General features: G+C 54.4%; 6 protein-coding genes across 6 annotated transcripts; 2 read left to right on the top strand and 4 right to left on the bottom strand.

Moving 5' to 3' along the window:
* Window positions 1–248: 248 nt before the first annotated feature.
* On the bottom strand, window positions 249–6,603 carry N7459_000775 (tetrafunctional fatty acid synthase subunit FAS1; the record flags this gene model as incomplete). Its single annotated transcript, XM_056939960.1, has 3 exons — window positions 249–719; window positions 810–4,765; window positions 4,791–6,603. The coding sequence occupies 3 exons, from the start codon at window positions 6,601–6,603 to the stop codon at window positions 249–251; spliced, it is 6,240 nt and encodes a 2,079-aa protein (XP_056804240.1).
* Window positions 6,604–7,734: 1,131 nt separating this feature from the next.
* Window positions 7,735–13,460, top strand: N7459_000776 (trifunctional fatty acid synthase subunit FAS2; the record flags this gene model as incomplete). The annotated part of the gene is made up of 3 exons (XM_056939961.1): window positions 7,735–8,260; window positions 8,325–13,267; window positions 13,350–13,460. 3 exons carry the CDS (start codon window positions 7,735–7,737, stop codon window positions 13,458–13,460), a joined length of 5,580 nt encoding a protein of 1,859 aa, XP_056804241.1.
* A 532-nt stretch (window positions 13,461–13,992) lies between these two features.
* Window positions 13,993–16,306, bottom strand: N7459_000777 (tRNA (guanine26-N2)-dimethyltransferase; the record flags this gene model as incomplete). Its single annotated transcript, XM_056939962.1, has 2 exons — window positions 13,993–16,203; window positions 16,289–16,306. 2 exons carry the CDS (start codon window positions 16,304–16,306, stop codon window positions 13,993–13,995), a joined length of 2,229 nt encoding a protein of 742 aa, XP_056804242.1.
* A 165-nt stretch (window positions 16,307–16,471) lies between these two features.
* Window positions 16,472–17,529, bottom strand: N7459_000778 (MCP1 family protein; the record flags this gene model as incomplete). The annotated part of the gene is made up of 2 exons (XM_056939963.1): window positions 16,472–17,256; window positions 17,313–17,529. 2 exons carry the CDS (start codon window positions 17,527–17,529, stop codon window positions 16,472–16,474), a joined length of 1,002 nt encoding a protein of 333 aa, XP_056804243.1.
* A 270-nt stretch (window positions 17,530–17,799) lies between these two features.
* N7459_000779 (putative C2H2 finger domain protein) lies at window positions 17,800–18,552 on the top strand (the record flags this gene model as incomplete). The annotated part of the gene is made up of 3 exons (XM_056939964.1): window positions 17,800–17,808; window positions 17,869–17,895; window positions 17,962–18,552. The coding sequence occupies 3 exons, from the start codon at window positions 17,800–17,802 to the stop codon at window positions 18,550–18,552; spliced, it is 627 nt and encodes a 208-aa protein (XP_056804244.1).
* A 368-nt stretch (window positions 18,553–18,920) lies between these two features.
* N7459_000780 (pyruvate dehydrogenase (acetyl-transferring) subunit E1 beta) lies at window positions 18,921–20,302 on the bottom strand (the record flags this gene model as incomplete). The annotated part of the gene is made up of 4 exons (XM_056939965.1): window positions 18,921–19,392; window positions 19,474–19,760; window positions 19,833–19,956; window positions 20,052–20,302. 4 exons carry the CDS (start codon window positions 20,300–20,302, stop codon window positions 18,921–18,923), a joined length of 1,134 nt encoding a protein of 377 aa, XP_056804245.1.
* Window positions 20,303–20,552: the final 250 nt, after the last annotated feature.

A 20,552-nucleotide genomic window follows, 5' to 3' on the forward strand; every position in this document is an offset into this window, starting at 1 on the left:
ATATACCCAAGCACTGTACTTTCCAAATGTTGGATGGGGCTATGAGAAAGAGGAATCTCAGCAAGGAGTTGATTGGTAACAGAACGAAAGGGGAAAAAGGGAAAAACAAGAGAAGAGAAATGGAATAAAACTCATATACATGCAACAAGAACTGCGCCAAGTTTAAGACATGTCACATCACGACCGAGACGGCCTTTCTATCACGAAATACACACATTATAGACGAAGGGGAATCACAAGGTACAAAATTAGGCTGCGCGAGCAGTAGTCTCAGTGCCATCCTCGTACTTCTCCCAGTTAGCCAAGATGGAGGCAATTCGGGGCGAGTTGGTAAGGCGATAGACATCTTCAAAGTATTCCTTGGTGATCTCGAAGGGGCGAGCGGTGACATTTGGGATGTACTTGCCGACCAGCTTGCTGGGATCGATGGTGGTTTTGTTGATCTTCTTGAGCAAAAAGGACCGGAAAGGCTTGACACCAGAACGCAGGAAGGTGCTGTGGAAGGGTACATCGATACCCTTGAGAGGAATCGTCGCGAAGCCGCGCTCCAACGAAATCGGCCGTGGCTTGGCTTCGGTCTGCTTGACGCACTCTTGGATGATGCTGACTAGGTGGGCCTTGACGTCTTCCAATGACATGCTCTGCATGAGAGCAGGAATGTCAATATTTTGAGCCTTCAAAAAGTTCAACAGGTTGGTGAGACAGTCAAGAGCACGCAGCTGCAGAGAAATTGAATTTGCAATTAGTCCAGGGTCTCAAGATAGCGAAAGAGAGAAAGAGGTGGTGACGGGGGGAGAGAGACGACTTACATCACCCGCAGCCACATACTGCATGTTGGCCACGTTGTAGTTAACAATTTCCAGCAGCCAGCCAGTCTGCTCAGCAATGTTCTCCACCACATACTGGAGCGCCTGCTCATTGAAGGTCTTGGAAATACGGCTGGGATTGACAGCGCACATGGAGTAGTTCGATCGACCCTGCTCGTCACGCTCGACGGCGACCTGCATGGTCAGACCACGGTAGAACACGACAGACACCAAGCTCTCGATAGGCATGACTTCGGCGAGAGCAGCCAAGGCTGAGTATTCACCAAGCGAGTGACCAGCGAAGCTGCTGTCACGCTGAACCAGGCCCTTGGAGCGCATGTCCTCGAAGCTGGCCTTCTCCATCAAGGTCAGAGCAGGCTGGGTGAATTGGGTGGCAGACAGGAGACCGGTAGGCGACCGGTAGGTGTACGAGGCAGTGTTCTCGTCAATGCCTTTGAAAATCTTCTCCGACTTGATCGAGCCATCAGCGTTCACGGACTCGAAGGTCATGGCCATGTAGTTCTGACGAATTGCCTTGCCACGAGGACCACCGAAGTAGACTGTCAGCTCCTTGGGGTTGTTCTTGACAATGTCAATGATAGACAGGCCGTAATTCTCGATGAAGTGGCGGTCGGCACGATCCCACACCTCTTTAGCCACGGGACTGCTCGCGTAGAGCTCCATGCCCATTCCCTGCTCCTGGGAACCTTGGCCAGTAAAGACGTACGAAGTGACGGGCTGCTCAACCTCAGCTTCACCCAACAAAACCTTGTCTTCGGTCTCCTTATTGCTGGCCTCAACCTTGATGATCTTGCGACCAGCGATCATACCAACGTGCTGAAGCTTGACAGTGATCATGTCAAGGGGCAGAACCATGCCAACCAGAGAGACATGGAAGCCACGGACCCGGCCAATGTTGTTCTCGGCAGCCCAGGTCTCCACGAGACTGCGCACAGCAGCACTGCTGTACATGCCATGAGTGATAGTACCTGGAAGGTTGGCGTAGCTGGAAAAGACACGGGAGACGTGAATGGGGTTGTAGTCGCCAGACACGCGAGCATACGTCTCGTTAGACGCGGGCGCGCGAAGCTCTAGAGCCGTCTTGCCACTGAGAGGAATGGGATTTTCAAAGTAAACAGGCTGCTCGATCGAGTTTCCATTACGCTGCAGATAGTCAATCACCGGGTTGCCGTGAGAGGTGCCAGCCTCATAATCCACAGAGGCCACCTGAATAATTTCCTTGGTAGGTAGCTCAAGAAGAACCTGACCGATGGTCTGCACATTGCTGAACACGGTGGTGTTCTTAAAGCGAATCAAGCTCTGCAAGCGGAAGGTCAGGGTCTGGCCTAACAGCTCGATGTCAGACTCGTCCATGCGGAACCACTCCTTGGAGCGGAGGATGGCGACGTCCCGGCTGGTAGCCAGGTGGACTTGCATTGGCACCTCGTCTTTGCGCTGGAAGGTGTTCTCGAAGTCGGAGTAGGCACCCCGGTACAAGAACTGACTGGTAACGTGCATAATGGGTTTGCCATCCCGCTTAATGGTGCCGCACACTTCGACCATCTTGCCCGAATCCTGGTTGATGACGGCGTTGATTTGAGCAGTAGTGTCCAGGATATCGCCGACCTTCAGCGGGGTAGCACCAGGAACCATCTTGAAGCCGTTGGACAGGTGAACCAGCTTCAGCAGATCTCCATCGATAGCGCGAGGGAAGATGGGCTTGGTGATAGCCTTCCAACCGGCCACGATGGCGAAATCCATGGGAGCAAAGACCTCCTTACCCGGTCGGTCAACGAAGGCCTCACCAGTGTTACCCACCGCGTGGACGAAGTCAGCCACAGCCTGGGAAGTAATGGTTTCCCGGCCACCATTGAAGGTGGCAGTCGTTGGAGTATCAAAAGGCACGTCCTTATTGCCGAACCAGGTGCGGTAATAGAACTCCTTGATGCGGTCGTTGCGATCTCCCATAACCTCGCGAATTGGGGCATAGCCAGCTTCTGGGTGGTAGGTGAAGAGGAAGGTCAACGGAACAACACCACTTTCGGCAGTGCGGCCCTCGAACAGAGTCAGGCTGATCTGTCCATTCTCAATAATCTTGGCTTCAACGGTCTTCACCAGCTTGCCGGACTGGTAGGGCTCCCGCACACTGATGACAGTTTTGGCGGGATCGTTGGGGTTGGCGATTTCCACGTACAGACCGCCAGTAGGCGCGACAATCCGTTTCATGGGGTTGGTCTGGAAGCGGTGGCCTTGGACAAAGATGTCGGCCAGGAACAAGGCATGACGCCAAGAGTAAGAATCACCAGCCAGAAGACGGAGCCAGCGATCCAGGTCAGGCAAATCAGCGGCGGAAGATGGCGACAGACGGAAGCTGACCTTGTTGGCCTCTTCGACAACTGTGAGACCCTCCAGCTCTGGCTCATCCTCGGTGTTGACCAGATTCCCGCCAAAGTACTCAATTACTGGAATCTTTGTCTGATCACCACCGTAGACATCACGAAGTAGACCATCGATATGCCCCTTGTGGATGCCATCGAGAATGTCCTGAACGGGCTCATCAATCACGGTGGAGAAACGAGCGGCCATGGGACCTTGCAGAATACAAGTACGGCCAACGTCCTGATCAACAACTGCTTCAAGGTCCTCACTTTGCCACAGGGAATCTTTCTTGAAGAAATACTCGAAGTTCTCATCCAGGGATGGAACAAATGGAACGGGCTTCTGTCCGCGGCGTTGGCAGAGCAGAAGAAAGTGCTGTACGTCCTGAGCATTGATCAACTGAATCGCAGCTTCGGGATAGGCAGCGAGAACGTTGTCAACAGTCGGGTAAGGAGTGTCGAGTTCGGAGTAGTTCTGCAGCAGTGATGCCTGACCATCGACAGTAGTGAAACGCTCCTCAACGCGGCGAAGGAAGTCGCCGGTGAGACGCTTGAGCGAATCATCGATCCATCGAGACTCGTGCTTGACGTACATGAGCTCTGCCATACGGTGGACTACCTCGGCATACGTCATGTCCTCTAGGTCCACGGTCTCGCCTGCGGCGTTGCGGCCGAACCAGACCTTTTGAAAATCATCGTTGAGCTTCTTGATAATGTAGTTGCGCTGCTTCTTAAGCTCAGGCACACGTTTGGCCTTGTCCAACTTGAAGATTTTCTGATCCATTTCCTGCCAGAAAAGAACGCCACGAGTAGCGAGCTTGTGAATAGGTTCGCCCATTTCGGAGAGAACGGTGATGACACCACCAGTGGCACCCTTATAGGTCTTCTCCCACTCGCTATCATCCACACCAGGGGCATCGGCAATAGCCTTTTTGGCGTTGCGGGAGGTATGGGCCTCCTTGGCGATCATCATGCGACTAGCAAACAGACAGCCGTCGAAAGGCATAGGAGGGTAACCAAACTTGGCAGACCAGATACCAGAAAGATAAGGGTAGGTGTCCTCCGATCCACCAAAGCCACTACCAGCGACGAGCACAATGTTGTCCTGCTTGCGGATGCGGCCGTACATTTGGAGTATCGGCTGGTGGAAGTCCTCGAATGAGTGGTGACCACCACCACGGCCACCAGTCCATTGCATAATGATGGGGAATTTTGGGTTGGCCTTAGCAATGTTGATTACCTGCTGAATGGCGTCAACGGAGCCGGGTTTGAATGCAATGTGCTTGATTCCGAGGGTCTCGATGTATTCGTTGGCAACTTCAATGGAGGGTACACCAGCGCCAATGGTCAGACCCTCTATGGGCACACCCTCAGCACGAAGCCGACCGATCAGAGGGATCTGCCACGCCATGGCACGAGGAGCGACATAAATAAGGTTGACAGTGATGCCGCGGCCTGGCGGAATCACCTTCTCGATCTTGTGGATGGCTGCCGTCATGGTTTTGGCGTTGTAGTAACCTCCGCCAGCCAACTCAATGTGGTAGCCAGCGTTCATCGTGGCAGCCACGAAATCCCATGGGACTGTAGTGGGAGTCATGGCTGCCACCATCACGGGGGGGGATGCCCAATAGGCGACTCATCTTGGTGTCGACGTAGGTCTCGCCAGTGGAGGTCTGCACCAGACGAGGGCCATGTTCTTTGACCCAATCGACGGCGTACTTGACTGAGTGCTCATCCCGATCAAAGAGCTCCGGCTTGTAGCCGACCTCGGCGTTGGTGCCATCCATTTCGCCTGCTAAGATGACTCGGACACCAGTGCCGTCCTTGTTTCGGTTGGTGAGAACACCAAGGCCGGAGATACCACCAGGGCCGAAATCAACAATGTGAGTGGCACCAGGGAAGATGGTGGCTTGTTCCCAGTTGACTGCATCGTGGGTGATCATGCGAACCAAGGATGGCACGGCGCTCTTTTCGCCCAGCTGGCGCAGATCCTCACCGGTCTTGGTGTCGAACACGGAAATGACGAACGATTTGGCAGGGATATCAACATCCTCCAGATCTTCCAAGATCCGGTCGTAGGCAGAGGTGAGGTACTGGCTGTGGAAAGGAGCAGTGATGGGGAGAAAGCGGTTGACGAACCGAACCTTGCGCTGGGTGAATGGGACTCGGTTCTGATCCAGGCCAGTGGGAGCCTTAACCTTGCGGAGTCGCAGGTTCAGACCGTACAGGGAGATCGGGGGACCTGTCACCACAAAGTTCCGGGCACTGTTGACTAGAGAGATGGCGATGTGACGGTCACTTGGAAGATGCTGGTTGGTGGCATCAATGTGCTCCTGAACGGCAGCACGGGACAAATCGCGGATGGAAAGCATGGGGGTCGGTGTACCCTCACCGTTCTCAATCGAATCTTGAAGAACCGAGGGTGCAATGGAGGTACGGGGGTAGGCCTGCTGGCTGCGCAGACCAATCCAGAACAGCATAGTCAAGGCATTCCGGGCGCACTTGGCGAAGGACTCCCAGGTGGTGGCCGTAGCGATCGCAGCAGCGGTCACCACACCCTGCGAGTGACCAGTTGTGCCTCGGATGCGCTCAAGGAGGTCACCGGGCTGACGTCCCAGTACCTTACAAGTGACCATGTAATGAGCCAACTGGACCAAGCCGATCAACGGCAGACTGACTGGGGCGGACACCAGATAGTCGGTATCCGGTTGAGCATCCCGGTCTCGCAACCATTGCAGAATGTCCAAGCCTTTTGGGTACAACTTGCTAGCCTCGGGTTCTCGCGACAGTGATTGCAGAAGCTCCGCGGAGGAAGTGATCAAGTCCTCGACAAACGAGGGATAGGTGGTGTAGATGGTGCGGAGCTCGTCGAAGTACTCCTCGATGTTACCCTGGCCGCCAAAGACTGTGTAGATACCAGCCGCCTCGTCAGAGGCAGCGCGGAAAAGAGCCGAGTCATAGGGCTTGGTGGGCCGACCCGCGGCGGCTCGCCCAGCGTAGTAGGCCTCGACAACCTGGTTCTTCTTGGCGACAATACCAGGCAGGATGGCAGCCACGGCGTGAACGTCATTGCCGCGCATGAAGGCCCGCTCGAATTCGTTCAAGACGAGTTTCAGTACCTCGACATAGCTGCCCTGTGCGTCGTCCTCGCCCTCCTCGACTTCTTGGGAGACATGACCGATGTAGCGAGCCACCAGCTCGGCCACGGATGACGGCTCGTCGTCCAAGGCCAATTCATCTGTGGGCTCGGGTAATGAGGCCGTGAAAGTGTCTTTCAACTGCGAGGCATGGAAATGAAGCGAGGTGGGGACAAGGAAGGAGAACTCGAGGGAGCCATGTGAGAGGATGAGGGGACGCAGCGATTGAGAAGATCGAGGGGTATTGATGCCGGTCTGCGGACCAGTCGATGTGCCGTACATGGTGTTCCTCTAGGAGACCCAGACGGGACTCACGATCAATCGAGGATCTGTAGGGACATGCGTATGAGTGAGCGGTTTACAGTGGGGAGAGCAAGGGAGAAAGGAAAAGCAAACGACATAAGAATAAGACATAAGAGCCAACTTACGATCCTCAATTGTTCAGCAGAGCGTGTCTCGACACAAGACACACAGTAAAGGAATTAAATAAATAAGAGGGAAGAGAAAGCAAATGACATCAAAAGAGAAAGGGAAAGATCACAAAGGGGAGGGGATGGAGGACGACGAGCTCTGGAACTGTCAAAAAGTGTGTAAAAAAAAGATCCGCTGTTGAACTGCATCTGGCCCAAAGGGGTTTAGGGCAAGGACCCGCCCCAATCGGTGTTCAACAGGTGGCTGAGTCAGCACGCCCACGCCTTATGCTGCGCTGCGATTAGCCCTGGGGCAGTATTTTTATTGCTGGGGACGAACGCGGTTGGGTGTTGAAGGCCCTGTTGGGCGCCCCGTGATTGGCTGCTGGCTCTGTCAGGTACACTGCGTATGGACCCCGTATTCCCCGTATCCCGCTAGGCCTGGATCCGGCGCTGCGTGGCCTCGCCCCAACGAATACATGTATACACTGCCACGGTATACTGCGATTCCCTTCTGCCCACTGTTGATAGCAATTGCCATTGTACCCCCCAATCCTCCCCAATGACATGATTCTGGGGTTGTTCTGCGCGCCCACCATTGACCATCAATTCCTTGTCGCTGTCTGCGTTCGCCTTTTGAGACTATATCCATCCCTATCCCGAGCCAAGACCGCGTTCCCACCCTTCGGCCGGGCCAAAAATTACAACACGGTATCTGTTTTACCATCCTATCGGGCCTATCGCTTTCCCACCTTTTTTTTCTCGGTCGATGCTATCCATCTGAGAAGCCCACGGAACTCCTTCCTCTACCTCCCTGCCTCCTTAGACGTGCTTGGGTGTTCTTGTTTTCCTTTTCCCTTTTTTTTTCTCTTCTTCTCTTGTGTTCTTTCTCAATTTCCAGAAGGCCTCCCTGTGGGCATCAAAGCGACGACACCCCGTCGCGCCCTCGCCCAGGACGTTGCGTCCTGTTTCTACCTAATACCGACGATACCCCCCTACCACAATGCGTCCCGAGATTGAGCAAGAGTTAGCTCACACCTTGCTGGTGGAGCTCCTCGCCTATCAGTTCGCCTCCCCGGTCAGATGGATCGAGACGCAAGATGTCGTCCTCGCCGAACAGCGCACCGAGCGCATTGTTGAGATTGGTCCGGCAGATACCTTGGGAGGAATGGCACGACGGACACTAGCTTCCAAGTATGAAGCTTACGACGCCGCCACCTCAGTGCAGCGTCAGATTCTCTGCTACAATAAGGATGCGAAGGAGATCTACTACGATGTCGACCCAATTGAGGAGGAGCCGGTAGCAGAGCCCGCCGGCGCAGCTCCGACAGTGGCAGCCTCTGCCACTGCGGTCGCCTCCGCACCAGCGGCGGCGGCGGCTCCTCCACCCCCAAGTTCCGGCCCAGCGGCGGCCGTGGAAGACGCCCCGGTCACAGCAGTGGATGTACTGCGGTCGCTGGTTGCCCAGAAGATGAAGAAGGGTCTCGCCGATGTTCCATTGACAAAAGCTATTAAAGACCTTGTGGGAGGTAAGTCGGGAGCCATTGATCGGTCGCACCAGTCGATCCTGGCTAATTGAATATCTCATGCTAGGTAAATCTACATTACAGAACGAAATTCTAGGTGACTTGGGAAAGGAATTCGGCTCGACGCCGGAGAAACCGGAAGATACCCCTCTGGATGAGCTGGGTGCCTCCATGCAAGCCACGTTCAATGGCCAACTGGGCAAGCAATCTTCATCCCTCATTGCCCGGATGGTCTCTTCCAAAATGCCCGGTGGCTTCAATATCACAGCAGTCCGGAAGTATCTGGAAACTCGGTGGGGGCTGGGCTCGGGCCGTCAGGACGGTGTGCTCCTGCTCGCCATCACCATGGAACCGGCCGCCCGTCTGGGTTCAGAAGCCGATGCAAAGGCCTTTCTTGATGACGTGGCCAACAAATATGCCGCCAGCGCCGGTATCAGTCTCTCGACTCCTACTGCCGGCGGGGATGCCGGTGCGGGTGCGGGTGGTATGCTCATGGACCCAGCCGCCATTGACGCTCTGACCAAAGATCAGCGAGCTCTCTTCAAGCAACAATTGGAGGTCATTGCTCGATACCTGAAGATGGATTTGCGTGCCGGAGACAAGGCGTTCATCACCTCACAGGAGACACAGAAGGCGCTCCAGGCACAGCTTGATCTGTGGCAAGCCGAGCACGGCGACTTCTATGCGTCCGGTATCGAGCCATCCTTCGACCCTCTGAAGGCCCGTGTCTACGATTCCTCGTGGAACTGGGTGCGTCAAGATGCATTGAGCATGTACTACGACATTATCTTCGGCCGCCTGCAGGTGGTTGACCGTGAAATTGTCAGCCAGTGCATTCGCATCATGAACCGGTCCAATCCCTTCCTCCTCGACTTCATGCAGTATCACATTGACAACTGTCCAACTGAGCGTGGCGAAACTTACCAGCTGGCCAAGGAGCTGGCGCAGCAGCTCATTGAGAATTGCCGAGAGGTTTTGGACGTTGCCCCCGTCTACAAAGATGTCGCCGTCCCCACTGGCCCCCAGACAACCATCGATGCGCGGGGCAACATTGGCTATGAGGAAGTTGGCCGTCCCAGTGCCCGCAAATTGGAACATTATGTCAAGCAGATGGCCGAGGGTGGCCCTATCTCGGAGTACAGCAACCGTAATAAGGTCCAGAACGATCTGAAGAACGTCTACAAGCTTATTCGCAAGCAACATCGTCTCTCGAAGGCGTCCCAGTTACAGTTCGACGCTCTTTACAAAGACGTTCTCCATGCGCTCAGCATGAACGAGAGCCAGATCATGCCCCAGGAGAATGGCCACTCCAAGAAGCCCGGTCGCAACGGGCTTAAGCGCAACACACCCCGCACAGGCAAAGTCGAGACCATTCCCTTTCTTCACCTGAAGAAGAAGTCCGAGCACGGCTGGGACTACAACAAGAAGCTCACCGGCATCTACTTGAATGTTCTGGAGTCGGCTGCGCAATCTGGTCTTACCTTCCAGGGCAAGAACGTCCTCATGACTGGTGCCGGTGCCGGTTCTATTGGTGCCGAGGTCTTGCAAGGTCTGATCAGCGGTGGTGCCAAGGTGGTTGTCACAACTAGCCGCTTCTCTCGTGAAGTAACGGAGTACTATCAGGCTATGTACGCCCGCTACGGTGCTCGTGGATCCCAGCTTGTCGTGGTTCCTTTCAACCAAGGTAGCCAGCAGGACGTTCAGGCTCTAGTTGACTACATCTATGACACCAAAAAGGGTCTGGGCTGGGACTTGGACTTTGTGGTTCCGTTCGCTGCTATCCCCGAGAATGGTCGTGAGATCGATTCGATTGACTCCAAGTCAGAGCTGGCACATCGTATCATGCTGACCAACCTGCTCCGCCTACTGGGTTCGATCAAGACCCAGAAGCAGACTCACGGATTTGAGACCCGCCCTGCCCAAGTCATCTTGCCTCTGTCCCCCAATCACGGTACTTTCGGCAATGACGGCTTGTATTCGGAGTCCAAGCTAGCCCTAGAGACCCTTTTCAACCGCTGGTACTCGGAGAACTGGAGCAACTACCTCACCATTTGTGGTGCAGTGATCGGCTGGACTCGTGGTACTGGTCTGATGAGCGGCAACAACATGGTTGCTGAGGGTGTTGAGAAGCTTGGCGTTCGCACCTTCTCTCAGCAGGAAATGGCCTTCAACCTTCTTGGCCTGATGTCCCCGACTATTGTCAACCTCTGCCAACTTGATCCTGTCTGGGCCGATCTCAACGGAGGTCTCCAGTTCATCCCCGACCTCAAGGGTCTGATGACCAAGCTCCGTACCGACATCATGGAGACCAGCGACGTCCGCCAAGCTGTCATAAAGGAGACTGCCATTGAGCACAAAGTTGTCAATGGCGAGGACAGTGGAGTGTTGTACAAAAAGGTCGTTGCCGAGCCTCGTGCCAATATCAAGTTCGAATTTCCCAAGCTTCCCGACTGGGAGAAAGAGGTCAAGCCTATCAATGAATCTCTCAAGGGAATGGTCAACTTGGATAAGGTTGTTGTCGTCACTGGTTTCTCTGAGGTTGGTCCTTGGGGTAACTCGCGTACTCGCTGGGAGATGGAAGCCTATGGCAAATTCTCTCTCGAGGGGTGCGTTGAGATGGCCTGGATTATGGGTCTGATCAAACACCACAATGGTCCCCTCAAGGGCAAGGCCTACTCCGGCTGGGTCGATGCCAAGACTGGTGACCCTGTCGATGACAAGGATGTCAAGCTGAAGTATGAAAAGTTCATCCTGGAGCACACCGGTATCCGTCTCATTGAACCCGAGCTATTCAAGGGATATGACCCCAAGCAGAAGCAGCTGCTTCAGGAGATTGTCATCCAGGAGGACTTGGAGCCATTCGAAGCTTCCAAGGAGACTGCGGAGGAATTCAAGCGCGAGCACGGTGAGAAGGTTGAGATCTTCGAGATCCCTGACTCTGGCGAATACACTGTCCGTCTTCGCAAGGGTGCCAACCTGCTCATCCCCAAGGCGCTTCAGTTCGACCGTCTAGTGGCTGGCCAGATTCCTACTGGCTGGGATGCTAAACGCTATGGTATCCCCGACGATATCATCGAACAGGTCGATCCTGTGACCTTGTTCGTTTTGGTCTGCACTGCCGAGTCCATGCTCTCGGCCGGTATCACCGATCCATACGAGTTCTACAAGTACGTCCATCTGTCAGAGGTCGGTAACTGTATCGGTTCCGGTATTGGTGGTTCCAATGCCTTGCGTGGCATGTACAAGGACCGCTACCTGGATAAGCCGCTGCAGAAAGATATTCTGCAGGAGTCTTTCATCAACACTATGAGCGCCTGGGTGAACATGTTGCTTCTGTCTTCTACCGGCCCTATCAAGACTCCTGTTGGGGCTTGTGCCACCGCCGTCGAGTCTGTCGACATCGGTTACGAGACCATTGTCGAGGGTAAGGCCCGTGTCTGCTTTGTTGGGGGTTTCGATGACTTCCAGGAGGAGGGCTCATATGAATTCGCCAACATGAAGGCCACGAGCAATGCTGAAGATGAGTTTACTCACGGCCGTACCCCACAGGAGATGTCTCGTCCAACAACCACCACCCGTGCCGGCTTCATGGAGTCTCAAGGCTGCGGCATGCAGCTTATCATGAGCGCCCAGCTCGCCCTTGACATGGGTGTGCCCATCCACGGTATTATCGCCCTGACAACCACCGCCACTGACAAGATCGGACGTTCCGTTCCTGCCCCGGGGCAGGGTGTTCTCACCACTGCCCGGGAGAACCCTGGCAAGTTCCCCTCGCCTCTGCTTGATCTGAAGTATCGCCGCCGCCAGCTGGATCTGCGCAAGAAACAGATCAAGGAGTGGCAAGAATCTGAGCTGCTCTACCTCCAGGAGGAAGTCGAAGCTATGAAGGCTCAAACTGATGAGACGTTCAACGTTTCCGAGTACATGCACGAGCGCGCCCAGCATATTGAGCGTGAGGCCGTTCGTCAAGAGAAGGATGCACAGTTCTCTCTTGGCAATAATTTCTGGAAGCAGGACTCGCGCATTGCTCCCCTTCGCGGCGCTCTGGCTACCTGGGGCCTGACTGTTGACGACATTGGCGTCGCCTCCTTCCACGGTACTTCTACCGTTGCCAACGACAAGAACGAGTCCGACGTCATCTGCCAGCAGCTCAAGCACCTGGGCCGCAAGAAGGGTAATGCCGTCATGGGTATATTCCAGAAGTATCTTACTGGTCACCCGAAGGGTGCCGCCGGCGCTTGGATGTTCAACGGCTGTCTGCAGGTCTTGGAAAGTGGGCTCGTCCCTGGCAACCGCAACGCCGACAATGTCGACAAGGTGATGGAGAAGTTCGATTACATCGTGTACCCCAGCCGAAGCATCCAGACCGACGGCATCAAGGCGTTCTCGGTCACTTCCTTTGGTTTCGGTCAGAAGGGTGCTCAGGTTATTGGTATCCACCCCAAGTACTTGTACGCCGCCCTTGACCAGGCCCAATACCAGGCCTATAAGAACAAGGTCGAGGCTCGCCAAAAGAAGGCCTATCGGTTCTTCCACAATGGCTTGATCAATAACAGCATATTTGTCGCCAAGAGCAAGGCTCCTTACGAGGACAACCTGCAGACCCAGGTCTTCCTCAACCCCGACTACCGCGTGAGCGTCGACAAGAAAACCTCCGAATTGAAGTACTCGGCCACACCCCCGACGGTGGAAAGCCCAAGCGAGGAGAGCACTCGGCAGACGGTTGAGTCTCTGGCCAAGGCCAATGCAACCAAGAACTCCAAGGTCGGTGTCGACGTTGAGAACATCGAGGCGGTCAACATCTCCAATGAGAATTTCGTTGAGCGTAACTTCACCCTGAATGAGCAGGATTACTGCCGCAAGGCCGCCTCTCCCCAGGCTTCGTTCGCCGGCCGGTGGAGTGCCAAGGAAGCTGTTTTCAAGTCGCTGGGTGTCAGCAGCAAGGGTGCTGGTGCAGCCCTGAAGGATATTGAGATCGGAAGTGATGCCAATGGTGCTCCGGTGGTCAACGTAAGTGCACCAAGTCAATCATATTATGTTCGCCCGCCCTTCAAGTGATCAAAAAACGCTCACGAGAAGATTTCTCTTTTAGCTCCACGGTGCCGCTTCCACTGCCGCCAAGCAGGCCGGTGTCAAGATGATCAATGTTAGCATCAGCCACAGTGACTCGCAGGCTGTTGCTGTTGCGGTCTCGCAGTTCTAGTTTTGAGACCGCCGTACATTTATTTCCCCCCCCCCTCCTTCTTTTGCGTTCGCGTTTTCACATAAACGCTGATGGGAACAGCGGGTGACGCTACTCTCTCGGCCCATTGTTCTATTTTGAGACGTCATGATTGTGATTTATGTTCGTGTTTTAATTCGGGCCAGTTTCGTCTCCTGGTTCGTTGGTGTTTATAATGGGAGTAATGACATGCCACAAGTCCATTTTAATTTGTCCCCATATTACATAGATCCTGTCGGTGGGCTTTTTTGCTTGCTGATCATACCGTCCAGCGACGGACAATGACACAGCTCGGCTGGTAGGTCATCTACGTTCAAAACTTCGAACCGACAAAATTCCATTCATGTAACTAGGCAGTCTGGGCCGTGCTGGCTTTAGCAAGCTTTGTCAAACCCTTGCACATTTGAAACCCCATTCTGGGAGAATTGCCTACAATCTTTGTCCCTATCATGTTGTTAACAGAAATGAGAAGAAATATCGTATACTATTTATACACAAGGGCATCTATAGAATATCATGTTGAGTTTACCGTGGCACGATTGAGCGGGCCCCAGTTTGCTCGTGGGTTAATTTGATACCGCACCAGACGCTTGCTCGAGTGAACAGCAGAGGCTTCCCTGCCAAGGGCACCATCAAATCTGATGTCGAGGGAGCTGGGATGCAGACAGTCCGAGGCTACCGACGCAGACTTCTCATTCGTTGAGGCATTAGCGTCAGGGAGAGTGTCTGACATATCGGTGGCAGCAATCTTCCACGATTGTCGGGACCCAGAGCGGTACAGAGAAGCCTCTACCTTGGTCATCAGGTCGGTAACGTCGCGGCCCGACTCGATGGCATTTAGAAGGTCCCTCTTTAGCAAGGACAGCCACTCGTTCTGATCATTCAGCTTACGCAGGTTATCGCGGCTTTTGCCCATGATTGCGGCCCCGGCAGTGCCCGGTTTTAGAGACCCCTCCTTGATCGGGGCATGCTGGCGAACCCATTCACGCATAACCTCCCAGATGACACTCCAGGGGGCATCGGTGCGAATAGAATTGGGCTTTGCGTGACTGCGGGTCGAGCGGTATCCAATAGAGTGGAGAGCGCCGCGAAACTCATCAATGGGGACAGTGGAGCAATGCAAAACTTTTGAGAGGGAACTGAGAGTGAAGTAGAAGGGATGTTGGTCTGTACGGGCCGGGTCTGATCGAGGAATGATGGCCGGGTACTGGACATTTTGGGGATTGGTTTCGGAATTCTCGACACTGGCTTTGGTTGAAAGAGTGAGATCGAGATCCTCCTCCAGGGCAGTGGTTAGCATGCCCTCGATCCGAGGAATGGTCTGATATGTGTTGGAATCGAGCTTGGGGAGGATGTCTAGGACCTTCTGAATGAAGTGAAGGTTGTGCAGCGGCCCGCCCCACATGGGGCCTGCAAGGTGTGTCTTGAAACCGCAGTGTTCACAGTATGGACCGGCAGATGGGCCCTTGGCCAGCCCATGGTGATGCACGGGGTTTCCTTTGCGATCCAGTTTCTGTCTTACAGTAGCCAAAGGTTGTGTGGACCAGGCACCGCAGCCTGAATCGCAACTGTAAACGAGTAGCGTGTTGCCAGCGGTGAACTTGACCTGGGCCGGGGAGCGGTACACGCGCACAAACACACGTGCGTAGAAGTCGATCGATAGAGATAGCAGTGGCTCAATCGATAGCCCGTACTTGGCGGCTGACATGGCCAAGCCGTTCAGAATCAGTCGCAGACCACCCTCGTGCGAGTGAGATCCTTTCAAGGGGATACCGCCATACAGAGAGAATGCCTTCTCAGCGTAGCCGGTGGAGGCCCAAACCCCCGCGTCAGTACAAGTCACGCAGAGCATGCCCCCATCCTTCACGCCCTGGACTGCAGCGTCCATAAATGGAGATGCGGTGCCATACGGATCCAGGTCGATGACATCGAACCTCTGAGACGGTTCCAGCCCATACATATATGCACGTGCATCACCCAGGTTGGGTTGAATCCGACCTTGAAGCTCATTGTAATCAACGTTTGTCTGCATAGACTGGATAGCAGAGGTGGACAGATCGTTCGCTACGACCTTTGAGACCAACGGGAGTTCTGCAGCATAGCGGAGAGCCCGAAGACCCGTGGCAGACAATGCATCCAGAATGGTGAATGAAGACGCAGTGGGTAAATCAGGCAGAACCTTCTGTTTCTCATTGAAGGCTGGGTCCATCTGTTGTTCGCTTGTTACTTCAGCCTTTCCTTCATACTCGGCCATATACGGCCTGGAGGGTTGGTCCTTCGCTTCATCCTCTCGCTTTCGCTTCGTGCCCTTGGCGGCAACATTTCCTGCGGCACGCTTTTTTGATTTTTGTTCCAACTTTTGTTTCTTCGAGTCGAACAAGTGCTCTCCGTAGGCACGGATTGCCAAAACACTCAAGTCCCGATTGAACTGCTGGATTGGGTTATAGAAGACGGACTGGGATTCATCTTCGGCCTTGAGATCCTTTCTTGTGCCTTTGGAGGCCGCCGCCTGTGCAGGTGGATTGAGAATATGCGCCAGGCCTTCCTTAATAACGTTGTATTCGGTGCCGCGGTATTGCACCTGGGGGAGATTGGTCGAGCTCTCCATGGCTCTCGTTGAATGACCGAAGGCTCTCGGGAACGAGTAGGTGGTTCGATGACGGAATGGCACCCTAGCGAAGCTTCTGAGATCAAAGGTGCATCTTTGGATCACAACAAGAGTGGACTGAACAGAGTGCGAGTTCATGGACACTTAGGAAGCGTGGACGTCGACCTGTCGCGCAGCTCGGGAGAAAAAGACATCCACGCACAGACCAAGTGTCCACCATGGCAAAAAGCGTGGATGGACGTACAGATAGGAAGTATATATTACCAGCTGGGTTATAAGCCAGGAAATGAACACCTGGGTATGTGCCCTCCATCAAAATATTAGAAATTAAGTCTAGTTTTACACCCTAGTATACAGTTCTATGTGCACCATCAAGCCACTTCCATCACAGCCAATCCCCAATGACCGGCACTTGGCTATACATCTCGTTCCACCCTTGCGCTTCCCATCCAGCGCTTTCACCTGCGCGTCCGACCACCCCAAGAGCACCTGCCAGCCAGAGAGCGGCGCCCGCAGCTGCAATGCCATTGACAATCCACCACATTCTGCGCTGTCGCTTTGCGAGATCTTGGTTCTCGGGGTAGCCCAGATAGCCCTCCAGCGAGCCCTTGCTCCTGCGCTCGTTCCTGGCAGTAGTAACCCTCCAGCCCATCCAAGTTGCCCAGCCACCAACAAAATGCCACACGCTGGTCGTTACAAACAGCAGGTAGAAAATATTCCAGAACATGGGGCTCCGCGCCACACCATGAGCGACATAGCCCAGTCCTACTCCAGAACTACCCCCTTCTACCATCACGGGAGTGGCCCGATTGACCAGAGCATGAAGCCCAATCATGGGCACAAGAAAATAACCCATGCGCGCCTGAAGAGAAACCCGCGGCCACCAAGAAAGCTTGTCGCGTTGGGCACGTGTTTCCGCGCCGTATAGTCGAGCCCGTCGTGAGGCCCGAGTGTTTCGCAGAGCCATCCCAGCGACAATGTGGGTGATCACCGGAATGGTCAGGACGAGATGCTCCAGCCCAGGTGCCTGGTAGACTGGTCGCGTGAGCAGGAGATAGGGCTCGCTGGCGGGCACGGAGCAGGTCACGAGGGGGATGAGCGAGGTGTTGGCGAAATGTAGGATGAAAAAAGCCGTCGGTGGATATGTTGAGTATCTCTGAAGACCGGACACTACATTCCTGTTAGTATCAATTCAGCATCGGCGATGGGAGGTTGCAGCAACATACACAAGGCATCCCACCGATGGGGCCGGAGACCCAACTTCGGGAATCCACAAGTACGCTGTGGTGATTCATCTTCGGGCTGGGAGATACCTTCGCCGCTCTCGAGGTCCGGAATCGAATCTGAATCATCCACAGGCGAGGGGTCCAGTTCCTGCAGGGAAATGACGGACTTGGCATCGGTGTCAATGTCCCGGGGGTTGAGGTCCCTGGAGGACTGCATGGTGGAAGATCAAGCTAAAGAGAGAACAAGAAAGAAAGACAAAGAGATTCGTAGATGGCAAGGAAAGCGTCACTCATGCATTCGTGATTGCGGTAGAAAGTCCACGGCAAAGTAGTGCATTGAGAGTAAAAAAAAAAAAAAAACCAGGAAAAGTCGGGGGACGCCGATCATGGTGAGCCCGCCCAAATGCGCCGCTTCTGATACGCGCAGGCCCAACGCTTCTCGAGCTTCTCAAGCTTCTGGAACTTCATCACTGCCCCCATATCCACAATGCCACCGGTAATTGTCTCAACGACCGAAATTCATGGCTCACCAAGGCTAATCGTTTTCTGAATACAGCGCGGTTTTACCAACCCGGCTCCAAAGGTTGACATCGTCTCTCCGCTTCAAACAGCATCCAAATCCAAATCCCTCCGCTAACCGTGTCCGCAGACCGAGTCGGCGCGATCTGCCCTCAGCTCCTTTACGTGCTCGCTCTGCAACAAATCATACTCGCGGCACCCAGAATACGAGGCCCACATATCGTCCTATGATCATCAGCACCGAAAGCGCCTACAGGATCTTAAACAGCTCTCACGCGACCCCAATGCCGCAGAGAAGGCACGTCGCGCTGAGCGCAAAGCCGATGCAGAGGCTGGACTAAGGGTTATCGATGCGCCTGGCACTACTAGGACATCGGGTGGGGGGAGTACAAGTAGTGCTAGCGGAGGTTTCAAGAAGGGTGGTTTCAAGAGCTCTTTTGCGGCAGTGAAGGGGCCTGCGGCACCCGTGAAGAAGAATGTCTTGGGTGATGATGATGACGATGATGGCGACGGCGTTGACGGTAATAGACCAACAACAAACGAGCAAGAATCCTCGATGAACTCTCAGCCTTTGCAGGATAGAAGTACTCGAGATGATGTTGAAAGTGATATCGATGAGGAAGATGCGCGCGATCGGGATGGAGACTACTACGATCCCCGCCGGCCAACGGATTGCTTCCCGACGTGTGCTGGGCTACGAGACGTCAAAGCGGCTACGTGACAGGCCCTTCGCATCAAATACTAGTTGTTGTTCTACGTTGCATCACCACCGGCGTCGAGCGGGACCTCTGGAGTTTCGCAATTACTTTCCTTTGGGGCGGCAATGACTTGTACAATCTGAATCAAGGACAAAGTTGCCAATGTCTATTAATCTAAGGAATCAAAACCAGACAGACAACCATCTTAAGCATTTACGCTGGGTGAAGAACAAAGGCACAGACCCGAGGAAGGTAATCGTACACAGCTTTCCAAGAATCTGCCTAGGGGACAATGAATAACGACATGATGGAACAAACGATATAGGGAAAATGAGACAGATGAAAGGGTACTAGGCACATGGTTTTATTACTGCACGCTCACGCGCACCACTTACAACCGCAGCAGCTTGGCGGCCTGGTTGACAATGGTGTCCTCCTGGGGGAAGCTCATGTTCTCCAGGCCAGCAGCGTAGGGGGTGGGCACCTCGGCGCCGGTAACACGGACAGCGGGGGCAGTAAGGTAGTCGAAGCCATACTCCATAGACAGAGCCATGATCTCGGAGGAGACACCGAACATAGGATAGCCGGACTCGACGACCATCAGGCGACCAGTCTTCTTGAGTGAGGCCACGATGCTCTCAACGTCGAGGGGCTTGACGGAGCGCAGGTTGATCACCTCAGCCTCAACGCCGTACTTCTGCTTGAGCTCGGCGGCGGCAGTGAGGGACAGGCCAACGCAGCGGGAGAGAGAGACAATAGTCAGGTCCTTGCCGGGACGCTCAATCTTGGCCTTGCCAATAGGGAGGACAAAGTCGCTCTTCTGGGCAGTCTCGCTCATAGGGAAAGCTTGACCGTACATAAGCCTATTTGATCGTGGAATTAGTTACCCGCGCCAAGCGGATTCCTCGGGCCCAAGGGGATTTCTATTGAAGAAAATCACTTACTCGTTCTCCAGAACCACCACTGGGTTAGGGTCGCGGATAGCAGCCTTGAGCAGGCCCTTGGCATCTTCGGAGCTCCACGGGGAGACCACCTTCAGACCAGGGATGCTGCCGTACCAGGCCGAATAGTCCTGGGAGTGCTGTGCGGCAACACCGGCGGCGAAGCCGTTCGGGCCACGGAAAGTGACATTGCAAGGCTGGATGCCACCGGACATGTAGTGAGTCTTAGCGGCAGAGTTGATAATCTGATCGATGGCCTGCATGGCAAAGTTGAAGGTCATGAACTCGCACTAGGGAGCAAACAGCATCAGTTAGCCGCTGTCCACCCACGTCTTCGTTGGCGATCACCACAAATCACTCACAATGGGATGCAGACCAGCCAGAGCAGCACCAACAGCGATACCACAGAAGCCAGCCTCGGTGATGGGGGTATCGATAACACGCTTGGGGCCAAAGCGGTCCAGCAGACCTCGCGTCACCTTGTACCTGCAGGAAAGGAATCCCCGTCAGCAACGGCGGAACTTCAACAGAAATATGCTATGCTGCTCGTGGAGGAAAACAGCGGAGTAATGGGCCCTTACGCTCCGTTATACTGTGCGACCTCCTCACCCATAATGAAAGTCTTTTGGTTGGTCTCCAACTCCTCCGCTAGGGCCTCGTTCAGAGCATCACGAACGGTGACCTCCTTGGTACCGCTCTCCGATGCATATCCTCGAGCACGCAGAGCCGACTGAGCGCATGCAGACTGGGCGAAAGCCGGGCGAAGAGGGGTGAAAGCAAGGCGCGAAGAAAGCAGACGGGCTGCTGGGCGGAAAAGTCGGGGAGCCGCCATGTCGGGGATTGGGATGGAAATTGAAGGGTGGATGTGGAGGAAGTGACAATTGACAGGTCCGCAGGGCCGAAACAGGCACACAGGCTGTAGAAGACCAGAACGACGAGGTTGGGGAAAAGGGAAGGCCGCGCTTGAATCTTTGAGATGCAAATCGGAAAGATGTTGGGCGCTGAGTCAGCCGCTCACCGGCAGCTCCTTCCGTAACCGTACGATAGCTACCATGCTCATCCATAAGCTTTGTTGTCTGTCA

Source organism: Penicillium hispanicum (genome assembly GCF_028827665.1).
Source record: "Penicillium hispanicum strain IBT 35686 chromosome Unknown utg000001l_segment0_segment0, whole genome shotgun sequence".
Classification (NCBI taxonomy): domain Eukaryota; kingdom Fungi; phylum Ascomycota; class Eurotiomycetes; order Eurotiales; family Aspergillaceae; genus Penicillium; species Penicillium hispanicum.